Below are 24,412 nucleotides of genomic sequence, written 5' to 3'. Positions count from 1 at the left end.
TTACAGTGAAGATAGACCTCTTTGGGCCTCTCAGAGGAATGTGTGTGCTTAGGCACATAGAGATAAGAGCAAGGTTGAATGTGTGCTATTTTAACCCCAGACAAGGGGAGGCAAGGGGGAGGCTGAAAAGGAGGAGGTGAACTGAAATACAGGAAATGTCCTTTTATGGAAGAAACGATAGCTAAGTTTGATGCCATTTCTTGTAAAACATGTGTTTTCTTGCATTCTAAAGGGTATAAAAAGGCTGGCCCACCCGAAAGAGGTGGGCAGACTCCGAGCATGAGCTGGTCTGTGCCTTTGTGTCCAAGCAATTGCTTCACAAAATAAAAAAATCTTTTTTCCTGCTGTCGTTTGACTCTTGCAGTGTCCCTGATGCTCCTAGTATCAGATAAGGCTAGAAAGGAAGGTCCTTCACCATTAGTGCCAGTGCCTTCCGTTAAGAGTTTGGGCGTAATCCTTGACGCCTTCCTTTCCATGGAGGCGCAGGTTACAGCAACAGCCAAGGCGACATTTTTCCACCTTCGCCGCATCAAGCAGTTGGTCCCTTACCTTTCCCGCCCCGACCTGGCCACCGTGATCCATGCGACGGTCTCCTCCAGGCTTGACTACTGTAATTCGCTCTACGTGGGGCTGCCCTTGAAGCTGTCCCAGAAACTCCAGCGGGTGCAGAATGCTACAGTGAGGCTCCTCACGGGGTCTCTGCCATGGGAGCATATTCACCCAGTGCTTTTCCATCTGCACTGGCTCCCGGTGGAGTACAGGGTCAGATTTAACGTGCTGCTTTTGACCTTTAAAGCCCTTCACGGCCTAGGACCCTCGTACCTATGGGACCACCTCTCCCGGTATGCCCCACGGAGAGCCTCAAGGTCCATAAATAGCAACACCCTAGTGGTCCCAGGCCCAAGGAAGTTAGATTGGCTTCAACCAGAGCCAGGGCCTTCTCAGCACTGGCTCCGGCCTGGTGGAACGCTCTGCTTCATGAGACCAGGGCCCTGCAGGGTCTGATTTCTTTCCGCAGGGCCTGTAAGACAGAGTTGTTCCGCCTGGCCTTTGGCTTGGAGCCAATTTGATTCCTTCCCCCTCTTTCTTTTTTCTTTTTCTTTTTCCTTTCTCCTCCTGTGATGAGGCTGCATTTTAATATTTTAATGTTTCAGTATTTTAATGTTGTATTTTAATCTTGTTTTTAAGTTGTATTCATTCAACTTGTTTATATTATTGCTTGTTAGCCGCCCTGAGCCCGGCCTTGGCTGGGGAGGGCAGGGTATAAATAAAAATTATTATTATTATTATTATTATTATTATTATGTTTGAAGATAAACTAGAAATAATTGGGAAACACTAAGGAGAACCATTGACACATCCAGGAAGGTGTGCAAGAAATTAGATTTGGAAAAAAATGACATCTGAAGGCAGCCCTGTTTAGGGAAGTTTTAAATGACTGATGTTTTAATATGTTTTTAATTTCTTGTTGGAAGCCACCCAGAGCGGCTGGGGAATAAATAAATAAATAGACAGACCAATTTGTAAAAATTTGAAAATCACTGCAATTTTTTTTTTGTGGCGAAAAACCCAAAACGTTTTGGCTCTTTTTTGAAGATTTTTTTCTAGATATATAACACCCCTTTTTTAGAGGAGGCATCCAGAACTGTACATATTATTCCAAGTGCACTTGCAACACATATTTGTACAACTCATTATATAGACCAGGGGTAGTCAACCTTTTTATACCAACCGCCCACTAATGCATCTTTCTTGAGGGTAACATTTCCTTACTGCCCACCAGTGCTCGATGGAAGAAGGATTCAGCTACCGCCCACCTAGAATCCTGAAACACTCACTAGTGGGCAGTAGGGACCAGGTTAACAACCCCTGATATAGACTGTTTTATGTCCAGTCCTTTTCCTAATGAGCCCTAGCATGGAATTCACTTTTCTCACAGCTTCAGCACACTGGGCCGACATCTTCATCAAGCTCTCCACCACGAACCCACGGTCTTGTTCCTAGTGAGTCACCAGCAGTTCAGACCCCGTTAGCATATTTGGAAAATCAGGATCTTCTGCTTTAGCCTACACTGAATGAGCATTAAAATGGAAAATCCAGTCCGCCCAGTTTTGGATCTCCATAGAATCCCTATTTCTTCTAACCACCCTACCAATTTGGTGTCATCAGCAAAGCTGGCTATCTCACTGCTCACTCCTAACTCTAAATCACTTTTTTAAAAAACATGGGTTCCAGTACTAATACTTGGGGGACCTTGGGGCATTGGGAGAGGTGGTAGGTCAGGCATAGGCAAACTCAGCCCTCCAGATGTCTTGGGACTACAACTCCCATCATCCCTAGCTAACAGGACCAGTGGTCAGGGATGATGGGAATTGTAGTCCCAAAACATCTGGAGGGCCGAGGTTGCCTATGCCTTTAGTAGGTCTTCTGTTTTCTCCCTTCCCACTGTGGAACTGCATCCTTAGCTCCACCTGGTGGGGATGCAGGAGAGGGCCTTCTTGGTGGCTGCTCCCAGACTTTGGAACTCCCTCCCTAGAGAAGCCAGACTAGCTCCCTTCACGTTATCCTTCTGCTGGCAGGTGAAGACTTTCTTGTTCCAACAGGCTTTGGGAAACTGATTGCTTCTAATGAAAGGGCTGGTGCTCTGCTATTTTAATTTTTATTAACACACACACACACACACACACACACACACACAACATACACACAGTGCTTTTTTCTGGGGACACACACACACACACACTTGCGGGGGCTAGCACCCAGCAATGTGGTCATGTCACATGTGCATGCTGCAACATACTGACATGTCACACACACATGCCACACAACTTGTATGTGTGGTGCGCACCTGATGTGCAAGGATCCCCGCAGAATATTGAGGGGCCCCGGTCCCCTCCTTGGCCCCTTGCCCACCCTGATGGTGCCCCTGTGTGTATATATAGATAGATAGTCTTAATCCTATCAGTTCTTAATTGTTTTTAATGATTGCTTTTTCTATGTTTTTAGCAGTTCTTTTTTAAATTATCTATAAGCTACCTTGAGTCCCGTAATGCAGAAAGGTAGGGTTTAAATAAACAAACAAATTAATAAAAGCATTGTTTCTCTGCTTTAAAGGAAGAGTTTATTTATACGGCAAGTTTAGCAAACACAAGTTGAACCTTAAAGCCTGTGCAGTGTTTAGGGGTTACAGCAAGACAGCAGCTGTGTTACAAGAATCAAAAGTATCGCTTCCCATCAGTGGCGCCTTGAGGCTTTGGCAGAAAATCAAACAGGGCCAACATGTTGACAACTAGAAAACGAAACAAATGTAGAAAGGCAATCAAAGGCGTAATTCTCTGCTCATTGTTACAACTCCTTTTTATTGTATTGTATCAGGGCAACCAGCCATCACACAATTTCAGGGAACAATGCCCTGGGATCAGTGCTTTTTTCCTGGAGGGACGCAAGGGGACGCATACCCCTAAACATTTTGTGAGTCTAAGTGTGGCTTCATTGAGGGGCAGTATTTCAATATGAGTAGGAAGATGGGAGTATCCTTTAAAAAAAAAATGTTTTATAGGAAAAAAACACTGCCTGGGATCATTGAGTTTCATATCGGACAACAATCAGGAAAACAAAAGAGGCATTTGAGGAAAGAAGGAAATGAAATGCAAATGAATATAATAGAAAAGAAGCTTTGCAAATGTATCCTCTACTACAAACCTGCTAACATAGTTTTTGTTTTTCAGAATGGGACACACCTGCCATGATAGGACAGGAGGTGCATTAATCTCCAGTAGCCGGGCTTCCTTTTGAATTTTAAAAATAACAGCAAAACACACGGAAGACTCAGTGCTAGGTCCTATCCAGGGAGAATTGTGAGAATTGTGAGGTTATAATAAAAGTTTCCATTTGCTCCCTTACCTGGTTGGACTCTGTCCCGACGCCTCACCAAAGGTTTAGGTGACAGTTCCCCTTTTACAAAGCAAAGCTCTATTCCCCTCAAGGGAGCAGGCCGCTTGCCATTCAGAATCCATCAGGAGGAGTCTTGTAAGCATTGCAAAAATCACGCAGTAGGAAAACGTCTCTTCCTCTTTTGAAACCAAGAGATATCCTTAGAGGGAATTCAGAAGAACAAAGAAGGAGCACAACCCTCGCCTTCACCAGCTTCGCAAACGGACTGCTGTACCCAATTTGGTGCCCAGTATCTAAGAAAGCAATGCAATGGCATCATTTCTCAGAATAATGAGATCACCTGAGGATCTGCTTGGAAGTTTGGAGACAGGAAAAGTATCAACAGAAAAAGTACCAACAGCTGCCATCTAGTGGGAGGTCTGCAGTATTGTGAAAGGAATACACAACAAGCTGACAATTCGCTAGCAGGCTAAGACATTTGGTGTATGAAGACCTGCACAGCTTGGGGAGTGAAGGCGGTGAAGGTCCTGTGTGGGTGTCTGGAGGTGGTTGGAGGATGGATGGGGGCTAACAGATTGAGGTTGAATCCTGACAAGACAGAAGTACTGTTTTGGGGGGACAGGGGGTAGGCGGGGTGGGGGACTCCCTGGTTCTGAATAGGGTAACTGTGCCCCTGAAGGACCAGGTGCGCAGCCTGGGAGTCATTTTGGACTCACAGCTGTCCATGGAGGCGCAGGTTAATTCTGTGTCCAGAGCGGCTGTCTACCAGCTCCACCTGGTACGCAGGCTGAGACCCTACCTGCCCGCGGACTGTCTCGCCAGAGTGGTGCATGCTCTAGTTATCTCCTGCTTGGACTACTGCAATGCGCTACCTTTGAAGGTGACCCAGAAACTGCAATTAATCCAGAATGCGGCAGCTAGACTGGTGACTGGGACTGGCCGCCGGGACCACATAACACCAGTCCTGAGAGATGTGCATTGGCTCCCAGTACGTTTCTGAGCACAATTCAAAGTGTTGGTGCTGACCTTTAAAGCCCTAAATGGCCTCGGTCCTGTATACCTGAAGGAGCGTCTCCACCCCCATCGTTCAGCCCGGACACTGAGATCCAGCGCCGAGGGCCTTCTGGTGGTTCTCTCATTGAGAGAAGCCAAGTTACAGGGAACCAGACAGAGGGCCTTCTCGGTAGTGGCGCCCACCCTGTGGAACACCCTCCCTTCAGATGTGAAGAAAATAAGCAGCTATCCTATCTTTAAAAGACATCTGAAGGCAGCCCTGTTCAGGGAAGTTTTTAATATTTAATGCTGTACTGTTTTTAACATTTGATTGGGAGCCACCCAGAGTGGCGGGGGAAACTCAGCCAGATGGGCAGGGTATAAGTAATAATAAATTATTATTATTATTATTATTATTATTATTATTATTATTATTATTATTATTGGATCAGGATACCTGAAATATCATCTCTCCCCTTATATACCCAATTGATCACTGTGCTCTTTAGGCAAGGGCCTCCGGCTGATATCATCTTATTAGGAAGTCCATTCTGCACAATGTAGGAATCGGGTCTTTAGTATTGTGACAGCTACCTTTTTTGGAACCCCCTCCCTCTCTGAGTATTTGACAGGTGCTTCCTCTGTTGTCTTTTTGACTCCTATTGAAGACCTGCCTCTTTCAACAAGTCTTTAATGCTAGAACTTTCCCAGTCCGCATTGGAATTACTTTTAACACGCTTTTAAAGAAGGCTTTAAATGTGTGTGTGTGTGTCCCCGTTTAATTGCTTTTTGGGAGGATATCATAGAATCATACAATTGTAGCATTGGAAGGGACCTCGAGGGTTATCTAGTCCAGCCCCCTGCAATGCAGGAATCTCAACTAAAACATCCATGGCAGATGGCCATCCAAGCTCTGCTTAAATACCTCCAAGGAAGGAGAGGCCACAACCTCCCAAGGGAGTCCGTTCTACTTTTGAACAGCTCTTATTGTCAGAAAGTTCTTCCTGATGTTTAGTCAGAATCTCCTTTCTTGTCACTTGAAGCCATTGGTGTGGCGTTCACAAAGCAATGGAAGGATCTGATAATGAAAATACACACAGAGGCTTGAACCAGCAAGACTCTGGGAAGGGTGCGTATAATAATCTGTCCCTCCACCCTCTGGCCCAGGTCGTTTTATTCACAAAAGAACTTTTTACAGAGTGTTCGTAAGAACCAATCAAATTTCTTCTGAGCATTTCAAGAAGGGGACAAAGTTAAACTACGAAAACTAATTAAGCATGCATACATTCTGGGGTAAATAAAACAGAACTACAAAGGAGTGCATTTGGCAACCCCTGAGGTCATAAACAAGCAATATACCTGATAAGAAGGATGGCCAGGAGGACAGCGATCATTATTACCTTCATGTGAGATCTGTTTCCTGGCCCTAAGATTAACAGCCTAAAATTAACATATCATAACCCTAAGATTAACAGCCTAAAATTAACATATCAGAAAAGCTACATCAAAGAAACTGCCCACTATCTTTCACAGCCCAGGATGCAAGCCTGGCGAAGCAACTGGCACTGGGCTGTGTACGTGACTTGTCAAGCAGAGAAAAATGGACAGTAGAGAAAATGGCCAGAGATGCAGTGAATTAAAGCCAGTCAATGCCATGCTTTCACAGTGGACACAATGGCTTCATGCATATTTTCCTAATAATTCCTCATAGTAATCCCACCTGACCCCACACCCTGGATATTTGCACTCCTACATCTGGTTCGAGTCCTGCCCTCAGGAGCAGGAGTAAACAAGCTTGCAGTCTAAAAGCAACACCAGTGAACACCAGCTATATTTCCTGGATTTATTTCTGTTATTTATTTCCGGGCATAGGACAAATAAGTGACCATGACTTATTTCAACAGAGTAAGTGCTACTTATACTACCTTTGGACTGAGCCCAGCTGACTCCAGTTCAGCAAGCACAATTAACACGCTCACTGGTTCTCTTCCCTCATTGAACTCAGAGATGAAGAACTACGCTAAATGTCAACACGCTCTATGAGGAAACCTATTGCCACACCCACCATCTTGCAAAACGTTCATTTCTCAAATTGCATTGCCTAATCTTCTCCAGACTTTGTTTTGCAAAGCCCAAACCCTCAGAAGGCACGAAAAGGTGAAAAGTGATGGCTGGAACTTGAGCCAAGGAGGAGCAAAGTAAAACCTAGCTCATCACTTTCTGCAGGGAGCCCCAGCATTCGTTGCCATCTCCTTGCAATGCTAACAGAGAAATGCATCAGTCCTCCCATGCTGGTAGGTCTGCTGACGTTGGCATGATGTGACAGTGAAGCTAAGCTAGGCTCTTAGGTACTCTCAGGATCATGGCCGTCTTAACCATATGCGTTACTGGTGCGGGGAGCCAGGGCGCCAGGCTCTCAGGGGCGCCTGGCTGAGAGTCGGGTGCTGAAATTAGGAATCCGGGGAAGAGACTGTTGGAGCACCGCAGGCTGTTCTGCTACAACCGGCTCTGCTCAAGTTCAGGGCGGGGGCGAGCGAGGCACCGAGGTGGCCAGCCAGCTCTGTCCTGGGAGGGCCGGAGGAAGAGAGATGGGTGGTAGTAGGACTCTAGCCCTTTAAGTATGTAAAGCAGCGAAGGGAGGGACTTAGCCTGTCGCTGATTTAACAGGAAGGGAGCGGAGCTGCCCAGTGGAGCATCCAATTGGTTAGGGCGAGGGAAGTACTGGGAGAATCCCGCTCTGATCTGAGGTTGAGGGGTGTGTGTATTGACTTGCCTCACAGAGTAAGTGATTCAACCAGCAAAAACATGCAACCAATACGTCCATAAGTGAGCTGATCCAATAATAAAACAATGCAAAGGCAAGATTGGTTGGTGGTGCTGATTTGCTTCTTCCCACACCTACCCGAATCCATTTTCCTGCTCTGCCTCATGATCAGGCTGTCCCCAAGGAACCAACATGATGGGAAACACAGACTAAAGTCTCATCTCAGGGAATTGTGGAATCAAGCCCAAACGCATATTTTTCACCATACGAAGCACTTGATCACGGACATGGGAAACAACGTACTTCCTGTGTTATAATAATTTGCACTGAGGACTAAATGAAAACTTTTTTTTGCAAGAGCTTGAAGACTTCGTGAAATACACTTGCTTCATGAAGGGACCAGTGAGACCAGAGTTCAAATCCAGTGACCTTGAGCCAACCGCTCCCTCTCAGCCTAATCTACCTCACATTGTTGTTGTAAGGGTTAAAACAGAGGGGGAAAGCCTGAGCTCCTCGAGGAAAGGCAAACTATAAATGTAAGAGATAAATAAATAAATCTGCAGTATCTATAGGTGGGGCAAGGAAAAACCTCTGTCTACATTTTGGATGCTGCAGACAATATTGAGCTAGCTGGAGCAATAGTCTGGATTGAGATAAGGCAGCTTCCTATCAGATAGTTGCTTCCATTTACTTCTCCTTTGGATATTTACTCAGATGTAAGTACTACTTTGTTCAGTGGTGCTTACTTCCACTTAGGCATAAAATTGCACCCCAAATTTATTTAACCAGTCCACTAGTCTTCTACATCCTGTTTCCAGTATTTAATGGTTTAGTGGGTGCCCTTTGTGCCACTATATCCATTTATTTGTCATCTATATTGCAAATTTACAGTCAAATCCAGGTTTGGATAACTTATGAGGGAACTTACTATAACAAAAGAGATATAGGTGATGTTCTCTAATTTACGAGGCCCAAACCGCACCTATGCTAAGGGACCTGGCTGCCTATTAGCCACCGCGATAGACATTTAAGGTTACAGTGGTACCTCGGGTTACATACGCTTCAGGTTACTGGTGCTTCAGGTTACAGACTCCTCTAACCCAGAAATATTACCTCGGGTTAAGAACTTTGCTTCAGGATGAGAACAGAAATTGTGCTCCGGTGGTGTGGTGGCAGCAGGAGGCCTCATTAGCTAAAGTGGTACCTCAGGTTAAGAACAGTTTCAGGTTATGAACGGACCTCCGGAACGAATTAAGTACGTAACCATAGGTACCACTGTACTTTCATATAACCCTCCATAGAGTTACCAAGTTACCTAAAAGAATGTCTTTCCCCCACTGCCTGGTCTGAACAATAAATCAACAAGTGAAACCCGATTAGTTTTGACATGGCCTACCGCTTACACAAAATTCAGAGCAGTACAAAATTTGAAGGATAGCCATGTTTTGGTTCTCCTGTTGTGCAAATTTGACAGGTTCACTTTTCAGTGTGAATGGAATCACATTTCTCCTCCATCCCTAACTCATGCCATTCAAGTTCACAAATTACCGTACTGGCCTGAATATAAGCCTCACTACCACCCCCCCAACCCTGACTGTGAAAAGTTAAAGTGTGGCTTAAATTCACGACCTTACAAAAATTGACTTTTACGATATCGCGGCTGAAACAGACATACGGTAAAACGGAATGGGTGTGAGTGCCTGCAGAATTTTAAGGGAGCTTATATTTGGGTATTGTTTTTCTCCCCCCCCCCTTGAATTTTAAAGGTGCAACTTATATTTGGGTGTGGCTTATATTCAGGCCAATACAGTATCTTTCACTCTTTCACATATACTTCCTAGGTTCCCTGATGACATGAGAGTACCCCCTGAGTAGCAGACTTTGTGACTGTCATTCTGGTGGTAGTCTTGGGTGAGCACTATTATATTATATTATATTATATTATATTATATTATATTATATTATATTATATTATATTATATTATATTATATTATATTATATTATATTATATTATATTATATTATATTATATTATATTATATTATATTATATTATATTATTATATTATATTATATTATATTATATTATATTATATTATATTATATTATATTATATTTTAGTGCTTGCTCTATCTGTCTGTCTGCCCCATCCAGCTGTCTACTGTTCTGTTGCTATGCTGCAATTTGCATGGCCACCTACTGGTGGCCATACGAATTGCAGCATGACAACATTCTTATAACTCCTACTCCTATGGCTGCTACACACATCTATCTTCCTATATACATAAAAATGTAAGGCCATCACCATGCATTGCAGGATTTGTAAAGCTTTGCCGTGATCCTGGATTTGCATGAAGTCAGGGTGGGGGAGGGGAGCGAAAGAGAAGATGGGTTGCACAACACCAGCAGTTTTAAACAAGAGGTTCAAGTACTGCTGGGATGTGGGGAAACTGAGTGGGGAAAGTGGCAATTTTAAACAATGGCAGAGGTTTGAGCAGAATGAGCAGGGGGGTGACACTTGGAGGGGGTTTAAAACAATGTATGAGCATTTAGAAAAGAACGTAGGAAAGTGCCTGTCAGTTTCCTACCTGAAACATAACAATCATTTTCAGTGTTTTTTTAATGGGTTACTCAAGGGCACACAGTACCAGCACCTCTTTTTATTGTGGTTTAAAAGTGTGACACTTACTGTAACAACTTCATGGTGACAACCAGCACCTATTTTTCTAGAAAAAAAAGCATTGGTCCTTTTCAACCAGGATGTCATAGCAGCATAGCCTAATTTAGGTATCAGTGTTTAGGGTGGTTATCTTATTCCTCAGTGTTCAAAAAGTCACTAACTCTGTTCCAAAAGACACAGAACTCCTATCTAAGAACTCTTGATGAATATCCACCAAGCCCAGTTTTTCTCATCATTTTGCCACTGTAATGGGGATTCACATCCATAAGATACTGAGCCCACAAAGAGAGATGAACAAGAAGAGGAAACATTGCTCGTCTCCTGTACGGTGGTGCTGTCATTGCCATGTGAAGGCTATTTTATGTTGTTATAATACAGTGGACCCGCCGGTTATGAATCTCATTTGTTCTGGCGGTCCTTTCACAACCCAAAAAGTCCGTAGGCAGAGGCGCTGCTTTTGCACATGTGCACGTGGCAAAACCCAGAAGTATGCACTTCCAGGTATGCCGCGTTCACAAACCGAAGTTTACATATCCAGAGGGAGAAGAAGAAGAGTTTGGATTTTATATCCCGCTTTATCAGTACCCTAAGGAATCTCAAAGCGGCTAACAATCTCCTTTCCCTTCCTCCCCCACAACAAACACTCTGTGAGGTGAGTGAGGCTGAGAGACTTCAGAGAGAAGTGTGACTAGCCCAAGGTCACCCAGCAGCTGCATGTGGAGGAGTGGAGACGCGAACCCGGTTCACCAGATTACGAGTCCACTGCTCTTAACCACTACACCACACTGGTACGACTGTATTGTTATCTATTGCTATTTATTTATACATACATACATACATACATACATACCCTGCCTTTTCCCCTGACAGGGACTCGAGACGGCTTACAGAGAAAAAGAAGAACAGCTAAAAACAAATAAGAAAAACAACAATTTAAAATAAACAAACACACACTGATAGAATTAAAATGACATATATACATATATTTAATCTATTAAAACCATACAAATGATCGCAATAAAAACAGCATGGCACCAGCCCTTTCGTTAGAAGCAGTCAGTTCTCCAGAGCCTGTTGGGACAAGAAAGTCTTCACCTGCCAGCGGGAGGACCACACGGCGGGAGCCACTCTGGCTTCTCTGGGGAGGGAGTTCCAAAGTCTGGGAACAGCCGCCAAGAAGGTCCTTGAGGGGTTTTTTTAGCACGGAGAACAAGATGTCTAAAAGAGAGTGTGTAGCTAATTACGAATGGGGACACATGAAGATACTCAAAGGAGTACAGATCCCTTCTGACAAATCCATTCAAGCTCTGCGCTGCACAACTCGGCATAGATTTTATTGTCTTCAAAGGCACCACAGTTGCCTTCCTCAGGTTGTATTGCTGGAAATCTGTGGCGAGAAGGAATGAAACCGCTGTCAGTGTATCAGTGCATCAGCAGTATTCCTCAGTATGCCCTGAAGGTCTTGCTGAAGCTAAGTAGGTCTAGGTCTGGCCAATACCAGGACGATTGACTCCCTGGGACTCCCTCTCTGTGAGGGAGGTATGGCATCTTCCATGATGGAAGAAAGATGGAGCAGAAATATAAGGAAATGAAAGTGTTGAACATGGGTAGGCAAACTAAGGCCCAGGGCCGGATCTGGCCCAATCGCCTGCAGATGGTCCAGGAATCAGCATGTTTTTACGTGAGTAGAATGTGTCCTTTTATTTAAAATGCATCTCTGGGTTATTGGTGGGGCATAGGAATTCATTCATTCATTTTTTTCCAGAATATACTCCTACCGCCCACAAGGTCTGTGGAACAGTGGACCGGCCCTCTGCTGAAAATGTTTGCTGAGCCCTGGTGTTGAAAGTTTGCTGACCCACTGAATTCAACACGGCTGATGTATCAGCAGGCAATTTGGCATATGCCTTGTGTAGAAAAGATGAGCAGAGCTGCAATACCTTTAAGAAGTGTATAGACATGGTAACCTCTTGTCAGGCTTTAGGGAATCCAATCCCCCTCCCTCATGACAGGTGGCCAGTAATGGAAAAACAAGAAGCTCTTACCAAGGTATTGGTATAATGGCATTGCTCTGAGTAAAGTCCCACCTCCTCCATCTCTCCTATTATATGTCATCCCTGCGTCATCTGATCTGTGCTTTCTGCCTCTGAGCTTTCTGTTATTCTACTCTCAATGCCCACCGGGTCCTGGTGTGTGTGTGTGTGTGTGTGTGTGTGTGTGTCTTGGAATGATTTCTAAAGACACTGAGACTGTCAGCTGTCTCTCCCCTGGTGCTTCTTCTTCCTCCTGCCCCTCTCCCAATATTTCCCAGCTTCTCCCTTCTGCAGCCTCTGAACTATGACCTTCTGCAAACCACTGTTCTAAATATATACTGTCCTCCTCTTCTTGGGAAGTCCAGGGGGCGGGTGGGGGAAGCAGTCTCCACCATTCCTCCTCGGTCCAGTCCCTGACACCTCTACACCATTCCTTATTGTAGCTCTTCTTGCAAGTTCATCATGCAAAACTGAGGAAACTCAGCCAGATGGGCGGGGTATAAATAATAAATTGTTGTTGTTGTTGTTGTTGTTGTTGTTGTTGTTGTTGTTGTTCCTACACGGGTGTTTCAGTACTCACAATTTCTCATTTAACAAACAGCCATTGGTCCAGATCCATTTCTTCTTTGGCAATGACACGCTAAGTCCAGTCCATACTAACTTCACATTTTTCTGGATGAATTCCTATAAAATATGATTTAATCAAACAGGAGCTGGGGAATAGGTCTTAGCACCTACACCTGCCCTCACAAATCCCGATAGCCTTCACATGCCCATATTTTTTGTTTTTATTTTATTTTTTTGCAGTGAGGATTATTGCTTGGGAGAGAAGCATTTAAAATCTTTTGCAGCTATGGGAAATCCTAGGTAACGGCGCCAGAAATTGCTGGCTACCTCAGTGTAGCAGTCTGCCACCTACAATTTGGTGCTGAGGAGGCAGTCCTGAAGAAGAAACATGAGAGGGAACTTCTCTTTGGGAGTTCCCCTTTCAGGTTGATATGAGGACAAGGATGCTGCCTCCTTGATATTTTTTCCCAACACCCTCCCTGCAGCCTGTACCCTGGGAATATAGAGGCTTTGTGGGTGAGTACATCCCAACTAGGGAAGTTGGTGGCGCTGTCAGTTAAACCACAGAGCCTAGGGCTTGCCGATCAGAAGCTCAGCAGTTCGAATCCCTGCAACGGGGTCAGCTCCCGTTGCTCAGTCCCTGCTCCTGCCAACCTAGCAGTTCGAAAGCATGTCAAACTGCAAGTAGATAAATAGGTACCGCTCCGGTGGGAAGGTAAACGGCATTTCCATGCGCTGCTCTGGTTCACCAGAAGCAACTTAGTCATGCTGGCCACATGACCTGGAAGCTGTAAGCCGGCTCCCTCGGCCAGTAAAGCGAGATGATCACTGCAACCCCAGAGTCGTCCACGGCTGGACCTAACGGTCAGGGGTCCCTTTACCTTTTATGTAGCTTGGAGGAATGTCTTGAACCACTGTTGTCACTTGAGGTGCAGGTGGACTTTGTGGCAAGGAGTGCCTTTTAATCAGCTTTGGCTGGTAAGTCAGCTGTGGCTAATGGGTCAGATTCAACCAAATAGTTGTGGGATGTATCCTCACTGAAGCAGTCAAATGCAACGTTTCCTGTTGCCTAGAGTGGATCTCCTTAGTGATCCCCTGCAGTTCATGCGCTGATAACCTCCTGACTAGATTACTGCAACATGCTTCCTTGCAAGGTTCTGGTTGGCCACTGTGGGAACGGACTGCTACACTTAGATGAGCCTTTGGCCTGATCACCTGGGTTCCTCTTATGATGTGTAGTCACGTGAACAGATGGATCTCAAAGCATGAACGTTCCCCATACGTACTTCAGTGCCCCTTCGAAACTACAGTGTAGTGTATACATCCCATTGTGATCACATTGCTGGCTTACGCATTAATAAGGGCAAAAGAGTAAACATTCTGTAACAGAGATAAAAGTGTGAAAGAGTAAGAATTCCTTGTCTGGATTGAATATTTTGTACCTTTTCTTCCTCATCATCAATTATTAGTAGGTGAGACTTCTTGGCTATACAGTCTTCCTTGCTCTTCTTCCAGGACTGAATTGTTTTAGAAAACCAGTAGCATTTATTCTTGTGCAGACGCCACTGCATGGGGCACAGGTGGCAGCTTCCATCCCCTAAGAAGAAAAATTCCCATTGTTTTTAATGTGGATTTATACCTCACACAATCTGTACTAGTTACAGATAGGTAGCCGTGTTGGTCTGCCATAGTCAAGACAAAATAAAAAAAATTCCTTCCAGTAGCACCTTAAAGACCAACTAAGTTAGTTCTAGGTATGAGCTTTCGTGTGCATGCACACTTCTTCAGATACACTGAAACAGAAGTTACCAGACCCTTCTATATAGTGAGAAGGGGTATTACTCAGAAGGATGGTGGGAATGGGTGATAGGCAGATAGCTGTGATGAGCCTGTTGACGACTCTTAACGACTGCAATAGGTCTTACAGGAAAAAGCAAGGGGTGAGAAGGTGAAAAATGGCTTTGTCATGTATAATGAGATAAGAATCCAATGTCTTTGTTCAGACCAGGTCTCTCCATGGTTTTAAGTTTGGTAATAAGTTGCAATTCAGCAGCTTCTCTTTCCAGTCTATAGTTGGTCTTTAAGGTGCTACTGGAAGGATTTTTTTTTTTATTTTGTCTTGACAATCTGTACTTTTCAGGCAAGTCTTTCGTCATTCAGCTTCACGAGCAGTCTTGCAGCAGATCTCTCACAGCAGTTTGCAGAACAATGTTATTTGCATATTATTGATTGTTAGCTGGAAAATAACAGAAGTCTTGGTGGTTTTAGTCGTAAATGTATGGTATTCTGTATGTTTCAAAGAATTGAAGCTCAGCAAACAGAATGTGGCCAAAGATGTGTACAGGGCAAGCCAAACCTCAGGCTGGGAGTAGGGCTACATATAAGCAGTTGTTCCATTCTCCCTCCCCTAAGTTACTTATTTTCCCTATGTTAAGTTCAATTCTCTACGTTTTCAAACCAATTTGTGATTTGCTGCACTATCAGCAGGGGACAGATGGGTGGAGAAGGCCTTATACACCAGTCTAGTGACCTCTCCTTCCCATTATAAACACTAGGGGGTTAGGATTGCCCCCATAGTGCCTGTGACTCTAGAACAGCAGTTCTCAACCTGTGGGTCCCCAGATGTTGTTGGACTACAACTCCCATCATCCCTGAGCTCCGGCCTTGCTAGCTAGAGGTGATGGGAGTTGTAGTCCAACAACATCTGGGAACCCACAGGTTGAGAAAGGCTGCTCTAGAACAAATGCAGAGAAACTGAAAACTCATCAAATGAGATTGCGGGAAGTTTATTCTTAGTACAAATGCCAGGTTCCCCCCTTTCCCTCAGTCTAACGCAGAATATAAATCCTCTGGGCAGGAAAAGGTGTTAATCTGTGTACCATGTGTGTTTCAGGGCTGGCCCACCCATGGGGCAAGGTAAGGCAACTGCCTCAGGTGGTCGGATCCATAGGTGCAGCAGATCCAGCATCCAAGGATACATCGCCCACTACTGTTGCAACCATGGTGGCAACAATGACTGTGGCGCAATCATTGGAGACTGGATTTCATGGCTCCTCAGCGTCACACTGCAATGCCCCCTCTACAGCTGCCTCTTGACAAATAGGTCGCAATACTAGTATTCCCCGCTGGAAGGAAATGGCAGGGGCTGCCCTCTGGGGTCTTCTAATCTGTACCTGCAGCCAGCATGATTCAGAGGGTTTGCCTCCCCTCCCCATGATAGCCTTTGATTCCCACTTCACCTCTCAGGTAAGGTTGATTTGTTCCCAAAGTAGATCTTCAAACACCCCTTCTTCCCTGGTAGTGAAGGCGCCATTTTGTGGTTTGCCTCAGGATGGTAAAATGTCTTGGGCCGGCCCTACCAAATGTTAAAATAATAGAAACAATCTCCAGCGCAGTAAGTCCATAACTTACGCACATTTAACATGCTCAGCTTTCTACATGTGGCAAAAAAATAAAATACAGGGGACGGGAGTTCTGAGAAAAGTGACTTTAGCAATCCTAACCACTGTGGAAATCAATGTGCTTTGACTATATGCGATTCTGGCTTTAGGCGTGATCCCCACAATGCAACCCCTGTATCAGTTGTGGGCTTATTGTACTTCAGCTGAAAATTTCTTTCAGGACTGCATTTTCCGGAGGTGAGCACTAAGTGTCGCTATACATTTAGATTTATTTTTTATTTTTTTTAGTAACGGCACTTTACTTGGAAAGCGCAGCAGAGGCAGATCAAAGGCACAAGCATGTCGCAGTAACTTATGAAATGAATTTACCCGTCTCACACAATTTTTGTTTCAGAGTAGACCTGAAATCCTCTGACGCTTTGTTTCCTTCACATCCTGCAGGGCAGTACTGAGTTGTGTTTGGAGACCATTCAGATGCTTTGACCTGTTTTTCTGGATCCTGTGGAGTTTTATTTATAACTGGAGAGGAGAAAGATTTAGGCAGATTTTTTTTTACTATGTTGCAAGTTTAAAGCTTGATAGTACTGCTGGCTGATGGACAACCTCCACAGCACCCTCCACTTTGGGGTCCTTTAGGTGTCTTGAACTACAGCTCCCAGCAGCCTCAGCCAGCATGGCCACGATGGGAGTTTTAGTCCAAAAGATAGAGGGCACCAGGTTGGGAGAAGCTGCTCTCTTGACTTCCACAGGGATTTGTAAAGCTGTCCTTCCAAAGACAGCAAGGGGCCAAGATATTTTATATTTTTATTTATTTTAGAATCATTATGGATAATCCTTTCAAAGCAGCTCTGTAAAATGAGCAAATCACCAATGTAAAATAACAATAATTTATTTTTAAAAATCACAATAAAGCAAAACAGCATAAAATAAAATTCAAAACTTAAAAGCAATTTTTTTGCCTGTTGTAGCTAGACCCCCCCAAAATATGAAGCACTTTCTGATTTGGTTGTCTGCACCTCCACCATATCTAAACTTTGCTGCTGTATATATGATTAAGTCATACAGGTCTCAGATACCACTGGAATACTATTCTGCATATCTTTATTTTAAATTTGTGCACAGTGTCTGCTGTAGGATATGTGGTTGCATCCATGTCTACTGTACTTCTTCTGAGACATTTCCCCCCTCAGTTCTTTGTCACAATTACATGGTTATGAATTCTTAGATATGTCCATGCTCATAATTCTGCTATATATCTTACTACGAAGTTGTTGCTTCTGTTCGTTTATCACGAGGTTTTCAAATTGGTTTATCTCTCTTAAATGGCCATCTTTCCATAGCAGACCATAGTCAACATCATGGGTAGGCAAACTAAGGCCCAGGGGCCAGATTCGACCCAATCTCCTTCTCAATCCGGCCTGTGGATGGTCCTGGAATCAGCGTGTTTTTACATGAGTAGAATGTGTCCTTTTATTTAATATGCATCTCTGGGTTATTGGGTTATTTGTGGGGCCTGCCTGGTGTTTTTACGTGAGCAAAATGTGTGCTTTTATTTAAAATGCATCTCTGGGTTATCTGTGGGGCATAGGAATTCATTCATTTCCCCCTCCCCCCAAAAAATATAGTCCGGCCCCCCACAAGGTCTGGGGGACAGTGGACCGGCCCCCTGCTGAAAAAGTTTGCTGACCCCTGGTCAACATGGCTAGCTTGAAAATACTGAAAGAAGAAGGGCATTTTTGCCTCAGTTAGAATCATAGAATTTTAGAGTCTGAATAGGCCGCAAGGGTTATGTAGTCCAACTGTCATTGTTTATTCCATCATGCATTATATACAAGCATGTTTATAATTTAAACACAAGGCAGTGTTAATTTCCAAAACCAATCATTTATCGGCTGAACCCATAAATGCAACAGCTCTACTTCACGCAGTGAAAATGCCCAGTGTTCTAATATTTCATGCCAGTCTGTTATAGATCATAGCAAAAATATTTCCTGTTTTATTTGAAGGATGGACTATGCTGCACTGCTGAAGATCATGGTGACTCTCCAGCCAGCTATTCAACACCAGGCTATTCTGTGATCACCCATTTAGCTTATGTTAACACAAAAATATGCTTGTAGGTTTCAGGCAGGTGTCATTCCCAGGCCTTCTACCTGGAATGCCAGGAGCTGAAAACCTGGATCTTCTGCATGCAAAACCAATGCTATGGCCGTTCTCTGCAAAGCAAGTGCTGCCAGTTCTGAAATTACTCGTTTGCAGAAACATTCTTGGTCATATTTTTACTCCTTTCTTTTTAAAAAAATACTGAAAATTCAAATAAGAACATTATCCGTTGCTCTAAAAAGCATATCTCCAGGGCAGTAGGGGTCGCGGGAAAACAATCTCTTAAGCTTCAAGATACAGAAAGTGATGGGGAGGGGGGAGGCGTTAGAAGCAGAAATGGTTGCCTACCATATCTAATTGGCCACTTTTATCTGTTCTGTGTGGCTTTCTTCCATCCTCCACCTTCCTTTTTTAAAAACCCACAAATAAATAAAGATCAGCTGCAGGTGGTGCAATCTTCTGCAGAGGGGCAGTGAGTGAACTGAGTGACGGTTTCCCCCTCTGACTGTTTCCCCACTCAAAAGTGCCTTCACTGGCTGCTTTCCCCCTATATGGGAAGAGACTAAAAGGGGGAAGCAGCTGGAGGGAGGGTAATTTGAGAAGTAAGAAACAAGGAGAAAAGGTTAAGCAATTCTCTGCTCCCACCTGCCTTCACCCAAAATATGTTGTATGCATGTGGTTGCGGGCTCCCATGGCTGGCTTTCTTAAAAAGAACTTTGGGACAGATTATCTATCTATCATCTATCTATCTATATCTATCATCTATCTCTATCTGTATCGATATCTATCTATCTATCTATCTATCTATCTATCATCTATCTATCTATCTATCTATCTATCTGTCTACAGTGGTACCTCGGGTTAAGTACTTAATTCGTTCCGGAGGTCTGTACTTAACCTGAATCTATTCTTAACCTGAAGCACCACTTTAGCTAATGGGGCCTCCTGCTGCTGCCACGCTGCCGGAGCACAATTTTTATTCTCATCCTGAAGCAAAGTTCTTAACCTGAAGCACTATTTCTGGGTTAGCAGAGTCTGTAACCTGAAGCGTATGTAACTTGAAGTGTATGTAACCTGAGGTACAACTGTCTGTCTGTCTGTCTGTCTCTCTTTGTGTGTCTATCTATCATCTATCATCTATCATCTATCATCTATCATCTATCATCTATCATCTATCATCTATCATCTATCATCTATCATCTATCATCTATCATCTATCATCTATCATCTATCTATCTATCTATCTATCATCTATCTATCTATCTCTCTATCTCTCTATCTCTCTATCTATCTATCTATCTATCTATCCATCATCTATCTATATCTATCATCTCTGTCTGTCTGTCTGTCTGTCTGTCTGTCTGTCTGTCTGTCATCTATATCTATCTATCTATCTATCTATTTATCTATCTATCATCTATCTATCTATCTATCTATCTATCTATCTAGGTGCAATGTGTAGGTTCTTTGTGGACCTTCCTAAACAAAATGCCCAGCTTAATCAGGAGTGCCAGCTGGGCCCTGAGACCGTGGGGGCCCACGCAGCATGCACGGCCCTGGCACCGAAATTTGTGGGTGCCTGGCACCTTCATGGGGAATTTTGTGGGTGCCCGGGCACCCAGGGCCCCAGGGAAGTTCATTATTAAGTCTTGCGCAAATCTCACGTTATGATACTTACCCCAAACTCCCATCACTATCACTGCCGCCGCCAGGACGATGTTTCCAGCCCATCCAACCTGCAGCATAATTCCATGCCAGCGTGGGCACAGTTGGTGTTCTGCAAAAACACAGGTGAAAAGATTGGGGATAATTTTCCAAGGCAGCCCTGAGTTCAGCTGTGTTTAACTCTGCATTGCAGGGCATTGATGGAGAATTCTGCTATGAAATAGGGACATAAGGAAGTGCCTTGCATCAGCTCAGACTGTTACTCCATCTAGCTCAGTATTGTCTGTCTAGTTATTACTCTCCAGGGCTTCAGTTAGGGGTCTTATCTGGCCAGAGAATGAACCAGGGGCTCTTTGCCTGCAAGGCATCTCTGCCTCCAATAGTGAATTTAACTAGTGAGAAGGAATGGAGCCAAAATGAGACCACTAAGAACTGGGTGTGCACCTGTGATAATGTATGAATTGTAGAGGATCAAATGGCTGCTTAGCCCAGCCTCCAACAGTTATCAGTGGATTGAACTGAGCCCAGAATCCTTTAGCTGAATGCTAAAATGTACTGTACTCTCTACTGCCTAAACTAGGGCTAGCTCAAGACATTTTGGCACCTGAGGCAAACCAATTTTTCTCACATTGCCTGATGGTAGAGCTGGCTCTACTTTTCTTTTCCTTCTTTTGCTCATTTAGTGCTGCCCCCACCTTTTCACCCTCCTCCTTTATTGAGCCTGGTGTCATTTTTAAATACATTTTTTCTTAATTTTGTTCCCTGATTAGTGCAGTTTGGGTTTTATTGTACTTATTTTCTGGTTATTTTGTGAGCCATTTTAGATATCCCTTGGTCAGAATCACAGGATTCTAGAGCTGGAAGGGACCACAAAGACCACCCAGTACAACCCCCTGCAATGTAGGAATCTTTCACCCCATGTGGGGCTCAAACCCACATCCTTGAGATTAAGAGTCCCATGCTCCTACCAGGTGACCTATGTGGCATAGAAATACATAACAAAACCAACAAGCAATTAAGTAAGTAAGTAAGTAAGTAAGTAAGTAAATAGCAGCAAGGCATTTGTTTCTCAGCTGCCTTTCCTCAGAAACTCCAGAGCCAACGTACAACAAAATACATAAAACCAAATTCGGCAAAATCAAAGCAGTGTCAACCACAAAAATAAATCTTTAAAGCAACAGAGCACAAACCAGTTCACCACACACATGCAAATCTGAACGAAAATGTTTCCACATGCCATAAGATTGGAAACAAGGGGATAAATTGCTGGCATTTATTTTTTTTTTTAGTGAGGAACGCAGGAGCGGGAGATGTGAGGAAGTCCAAAGAAGTCAAGAAATTATGTTAAGATACATGTTATATTGTTTCTTTTTTTGTATTGTATTCAAAAATTGTTAATAAATATTTTTAAAAAGAAAAGAAAATGTTTCCACATGCCTTCTAAAGGCAGGTAGAGATTTGCTCAGAGGGGCAGTACCTGGAAGAGAAGTCCAGAAAGTAGATACAGGTGTGGGTGTGAGTGTGTGTGTGCATGAGAGGGAGAGGGAGAGGGAGAGGGAGAGGGAGAGGGAGAGAGAGAGAGAGAGAGAGAGAGAGATTATTCTGCTTCCATCACCATCAATTTAACATCCCCAATAGATGGCAACTTTTGCCAAGTCTTCCTGGAGATTCTAACAAATTTAGATGAATGCACAAGAGTGAAAATACCCATGCACATGAAAAAACATAGGAAGACAAAAATTGGTGTTATGCTCATACTGATCTGTTCTTGGCAGGTTATATGTATGTGTGTGTGTGTGTGTGTGATATGAACTTGTATGGTATCAGGTCATCTGTTGAAGAGGTGCAAGTTCTCCAAAGTTCGTGTTCACCAGTCCTTTACATTTAAAGAAAATGCATAAGGTAGCACAATGAAGCATTGCTTCATTTCTTTACATGTGAGACTGTGAACAAAAATTCACTACTGCACCTCAGTTTAAATGTGCTGGCCCACCACAAAGGGATTATCCCCAGATTATCCCAGTTCTCTTTGGAATCAACAGGAAATGATGCAGCAAGTCTTTGTCCCATACTTCAGATGCAGAAACACCTTTCTCATCCCCTCCTCCCTTTAGTGGGTACCACTTCAGAAACATGGTGAGAAAATGTTACATTCTCTCCCATTTCTTCCTTCAGCTTGTGTAAAGCTGCTCTAAGTGAGGCTGAAAAGGGTAGCATGTTTCCGTAAATTGAGTTTGAGCTCCCTGACAGATCCGGTGAGGCCTGGCCCACTTCAAGCTTTTTGAGTTATAATAAAGCGTAAGAAATGATGAACACAAGAAAACAAAACAAAGCACTGAACAAAAATATCCGCTGAACAGAGTACATTTTCCTCATGGTTCTTCTCTTGTGCCGTCAGAATGGATGTATTTTATAATTAATATTTAGGAGCTTTAAAAACTTTTCAACATGGGAAAATCCGTATCAGCTAACAAAAAGAAAGAAAGAAAGAAAGAAAGAAAGAAAGAAAGAAAGAAAGAAAGAAAGAAATGTGTTTTACTAAATCACACCACAAATTCACTTAATTGTACAGCTGTAAGCTGAGACAGTGCCACATTTTGGTTTGCCGTGCAATAAAAACAAATGGCAAAACTTTGCAATTGCCAAAACATGAATGTGTGCCTGCATTTGAGGCCTGGGCCACATGACCCTCCTGCATCATCAGCTTTAAATAGTCCTACTCTCAACCCCTACGTCTTGCACAAGCAGTTCAAGATAATTCGCTGATAACAGCTCAACATACCTGGCTTCTGAACTGAATCTAAGTTTCTTCCGGGTGGGGAAACTTCAGGTAATTTTATGTCTGCATAGACAACTGTTCCATCCATGCTGAACTGTCACTCTGGAGAGTGGAAGTATCTGTGAGTGAGAAACTTTCTTCACACCCACGTAAAACTCACGGAAACTGAGCTGCTCGTGTTATCTTGCTTACATATCAGCTCCCTTCTGTGTGACTGCAGCTAAATGACATCCCTCCTTCCCCAAGTACAGTTGTGGTTATATTCATCCGTGCTTGCGGGAGGAGGAGAAACATTAAAGAAAGTAGCTGCAGTCGAGAAAGACCCGTGGGTGTCTATGGCTTCTGCTGTTGAGTCAAGAAGGACACTGAAGTTAAAAGCCCACTTTGTTGTTGTTGTTTAGTCGTTTAGTCGTGTCTGACTCTTCGTGACCCCATGGACCAGAGCACGCCAGGCACTCCTGTCTTCCACTGCCTCTCACAGTTTGGTCAAACTCATAAAAGCCCACTACCTTCTTTTAAAACCTTTTGTGTGCTTTCATTTCATTAAAGCCAGTTGCTTAAATGCCGGGAGATGGACCTGTGACCCTCCAGACCAGGGGTCAGCAAACTTTTCCAGCAGGAGGCAGTCCACTGTCCATCAGACCTTGTGGGGGGCCGGACTATATAATTTTTTTTTGGGGGGGGGAATGAACGAATTCCTATGCCCCACAAATAACCCAGAGATGCATTTTAAATAAAAGGACACATTCTACTCATGTAAAAACACCAGGCAGGACCCACAAATAACCCAGAGAAGCATTTTAAATAAAAGGACACTTTCTACTCATGTAAAAACATGCTGATTCCTGGACCATCCGTGGGCCAGATTTAGAAGGTGATTGGGCCTGATCCGGCCCCCGGGCCTTAGTTTGCCTACCCATGCTCCAAACGTTGCAGGGATGCAACTTCAACAATATCTGATTACTGTATTTTTCGCTTTATAAGACGCACCTAGTTTTAGAGGAGGAGAACAAGAAAAAAAATATTCTCTCCCTCTCTGCTCAGCACCTCTCCAGCAAAGCAGGAGGAGAAATGGAAGGGGCTCTGTTTCTCCTGCCACTTCACTGAAGGGGCGCTGCGCAGAGAGGGAGAGAATATTTTTTTCAGGGATAGCCGCCCGAAGCCTCCCGAGCGCAGTGGAAGCACTCCCGCTGCGCTCAGGAGGCTTTGCGTTGCTTGCTTCAGCGAAAGCTGTGCAGCCTATATTCACTCCAAAGGACGCACACACATTTCCCCTTACTTTTTAGGAGGGGAAAGGTGCGTCTTATAGAGCGAAAAATACGGTATGTGCCATGTAAGCTGGGGGCAGCTGGTTTGAGTTGGATTCCAACAGCTTGGGAGGGACACAAGTTCCCTACTTTGAAACCCGTATATTTGTTTTAATGGCAAAACATGAACGACAAGTTCTTAACAGCACCTCATTCTTGGTCAGGCTTTGTCCAGGTCATTTTGCTGCCTGAGGTGAAGCAGCAAATGGTACACACACACACACACA

General features: G+C 43.9%; 1 protein-coding gene across 1 annotated transcript; it reads right to left on the bottom strand.

Annotated features, from left to right (window-relative positions):
* Positions 1-11,168: 11,168 nt before the first annotated feature.
* Positions 11,169-23,496, bottom strand: LOC309337212 (killer cell lectin-like receptor subfamily B member 1B allele C). The gene is made up of 6 exons (XM_081853959.1): positions 22,882-23,496; positions 20,113-20,211; positions 16,701-16,850; positions 14,373-14,527; positions 12,944-13,047; positions 11,169-11,717 (listed from the first exon to the last, which is right to left on the bottom strand). The coding sequence occupies exons 1-6, from the start codon at positions 22,964-22,966 to the stop codon at positions 11,597-11,599; spliced, it is 714 nt and encodes a 237-aa protein (XP_081710085.1). The 5' UTR covers positions 22,967-23,496; the 3' UTR covers positions 11,169-11,596.
* Between the last annotated feature and the right edge of the window lie 916 nt (positions 23,497-24,412).

Source organism: Podarcis erhardii (genome assembly GCF_964252035.2).
Source record: "Podarcis erhardii genome assembly, chromosome: 2".
Taxonomy (NCBI): Eukaryota; Metazoa; Chordata; class Lepidosauria; order Squamata; family Lacertidae; genus Podarcis; species Podarcis erhardii.
The sequence above is the reverse complement of the archived record's forward strand: the minus strand, read 5'-3'. Positions and strand labels throughout refer to the sequence as shown.

What these genes read in the sequence shown, in the direction of transcription:
- LOC309337212 (XM_081853959.1), bottom strand. Translation starts at nt 22,966, where the DNA reads ATGGATGGAACAGTTGTCTATGCAGACATAAAATTACCTGAAGTTTCC. An exon ending in GATAGTGATGGGAGTTTGGG is followed by an intron (nt 16,851 to 20,112) that starts GTAAGTATCATA and finishes TCTCCTCTCCAG; the next exon opens with TTATAAATAAAACTCCACAG. An exon ending in TTGATGATGAGGAAGAAAAG is followed by an intron (nt 13,048 to 14,372) that starts GTACAAAATATT and finishes CATATTTTATAG; the next exon opens with GAATTCATCCAGAAAAATGT.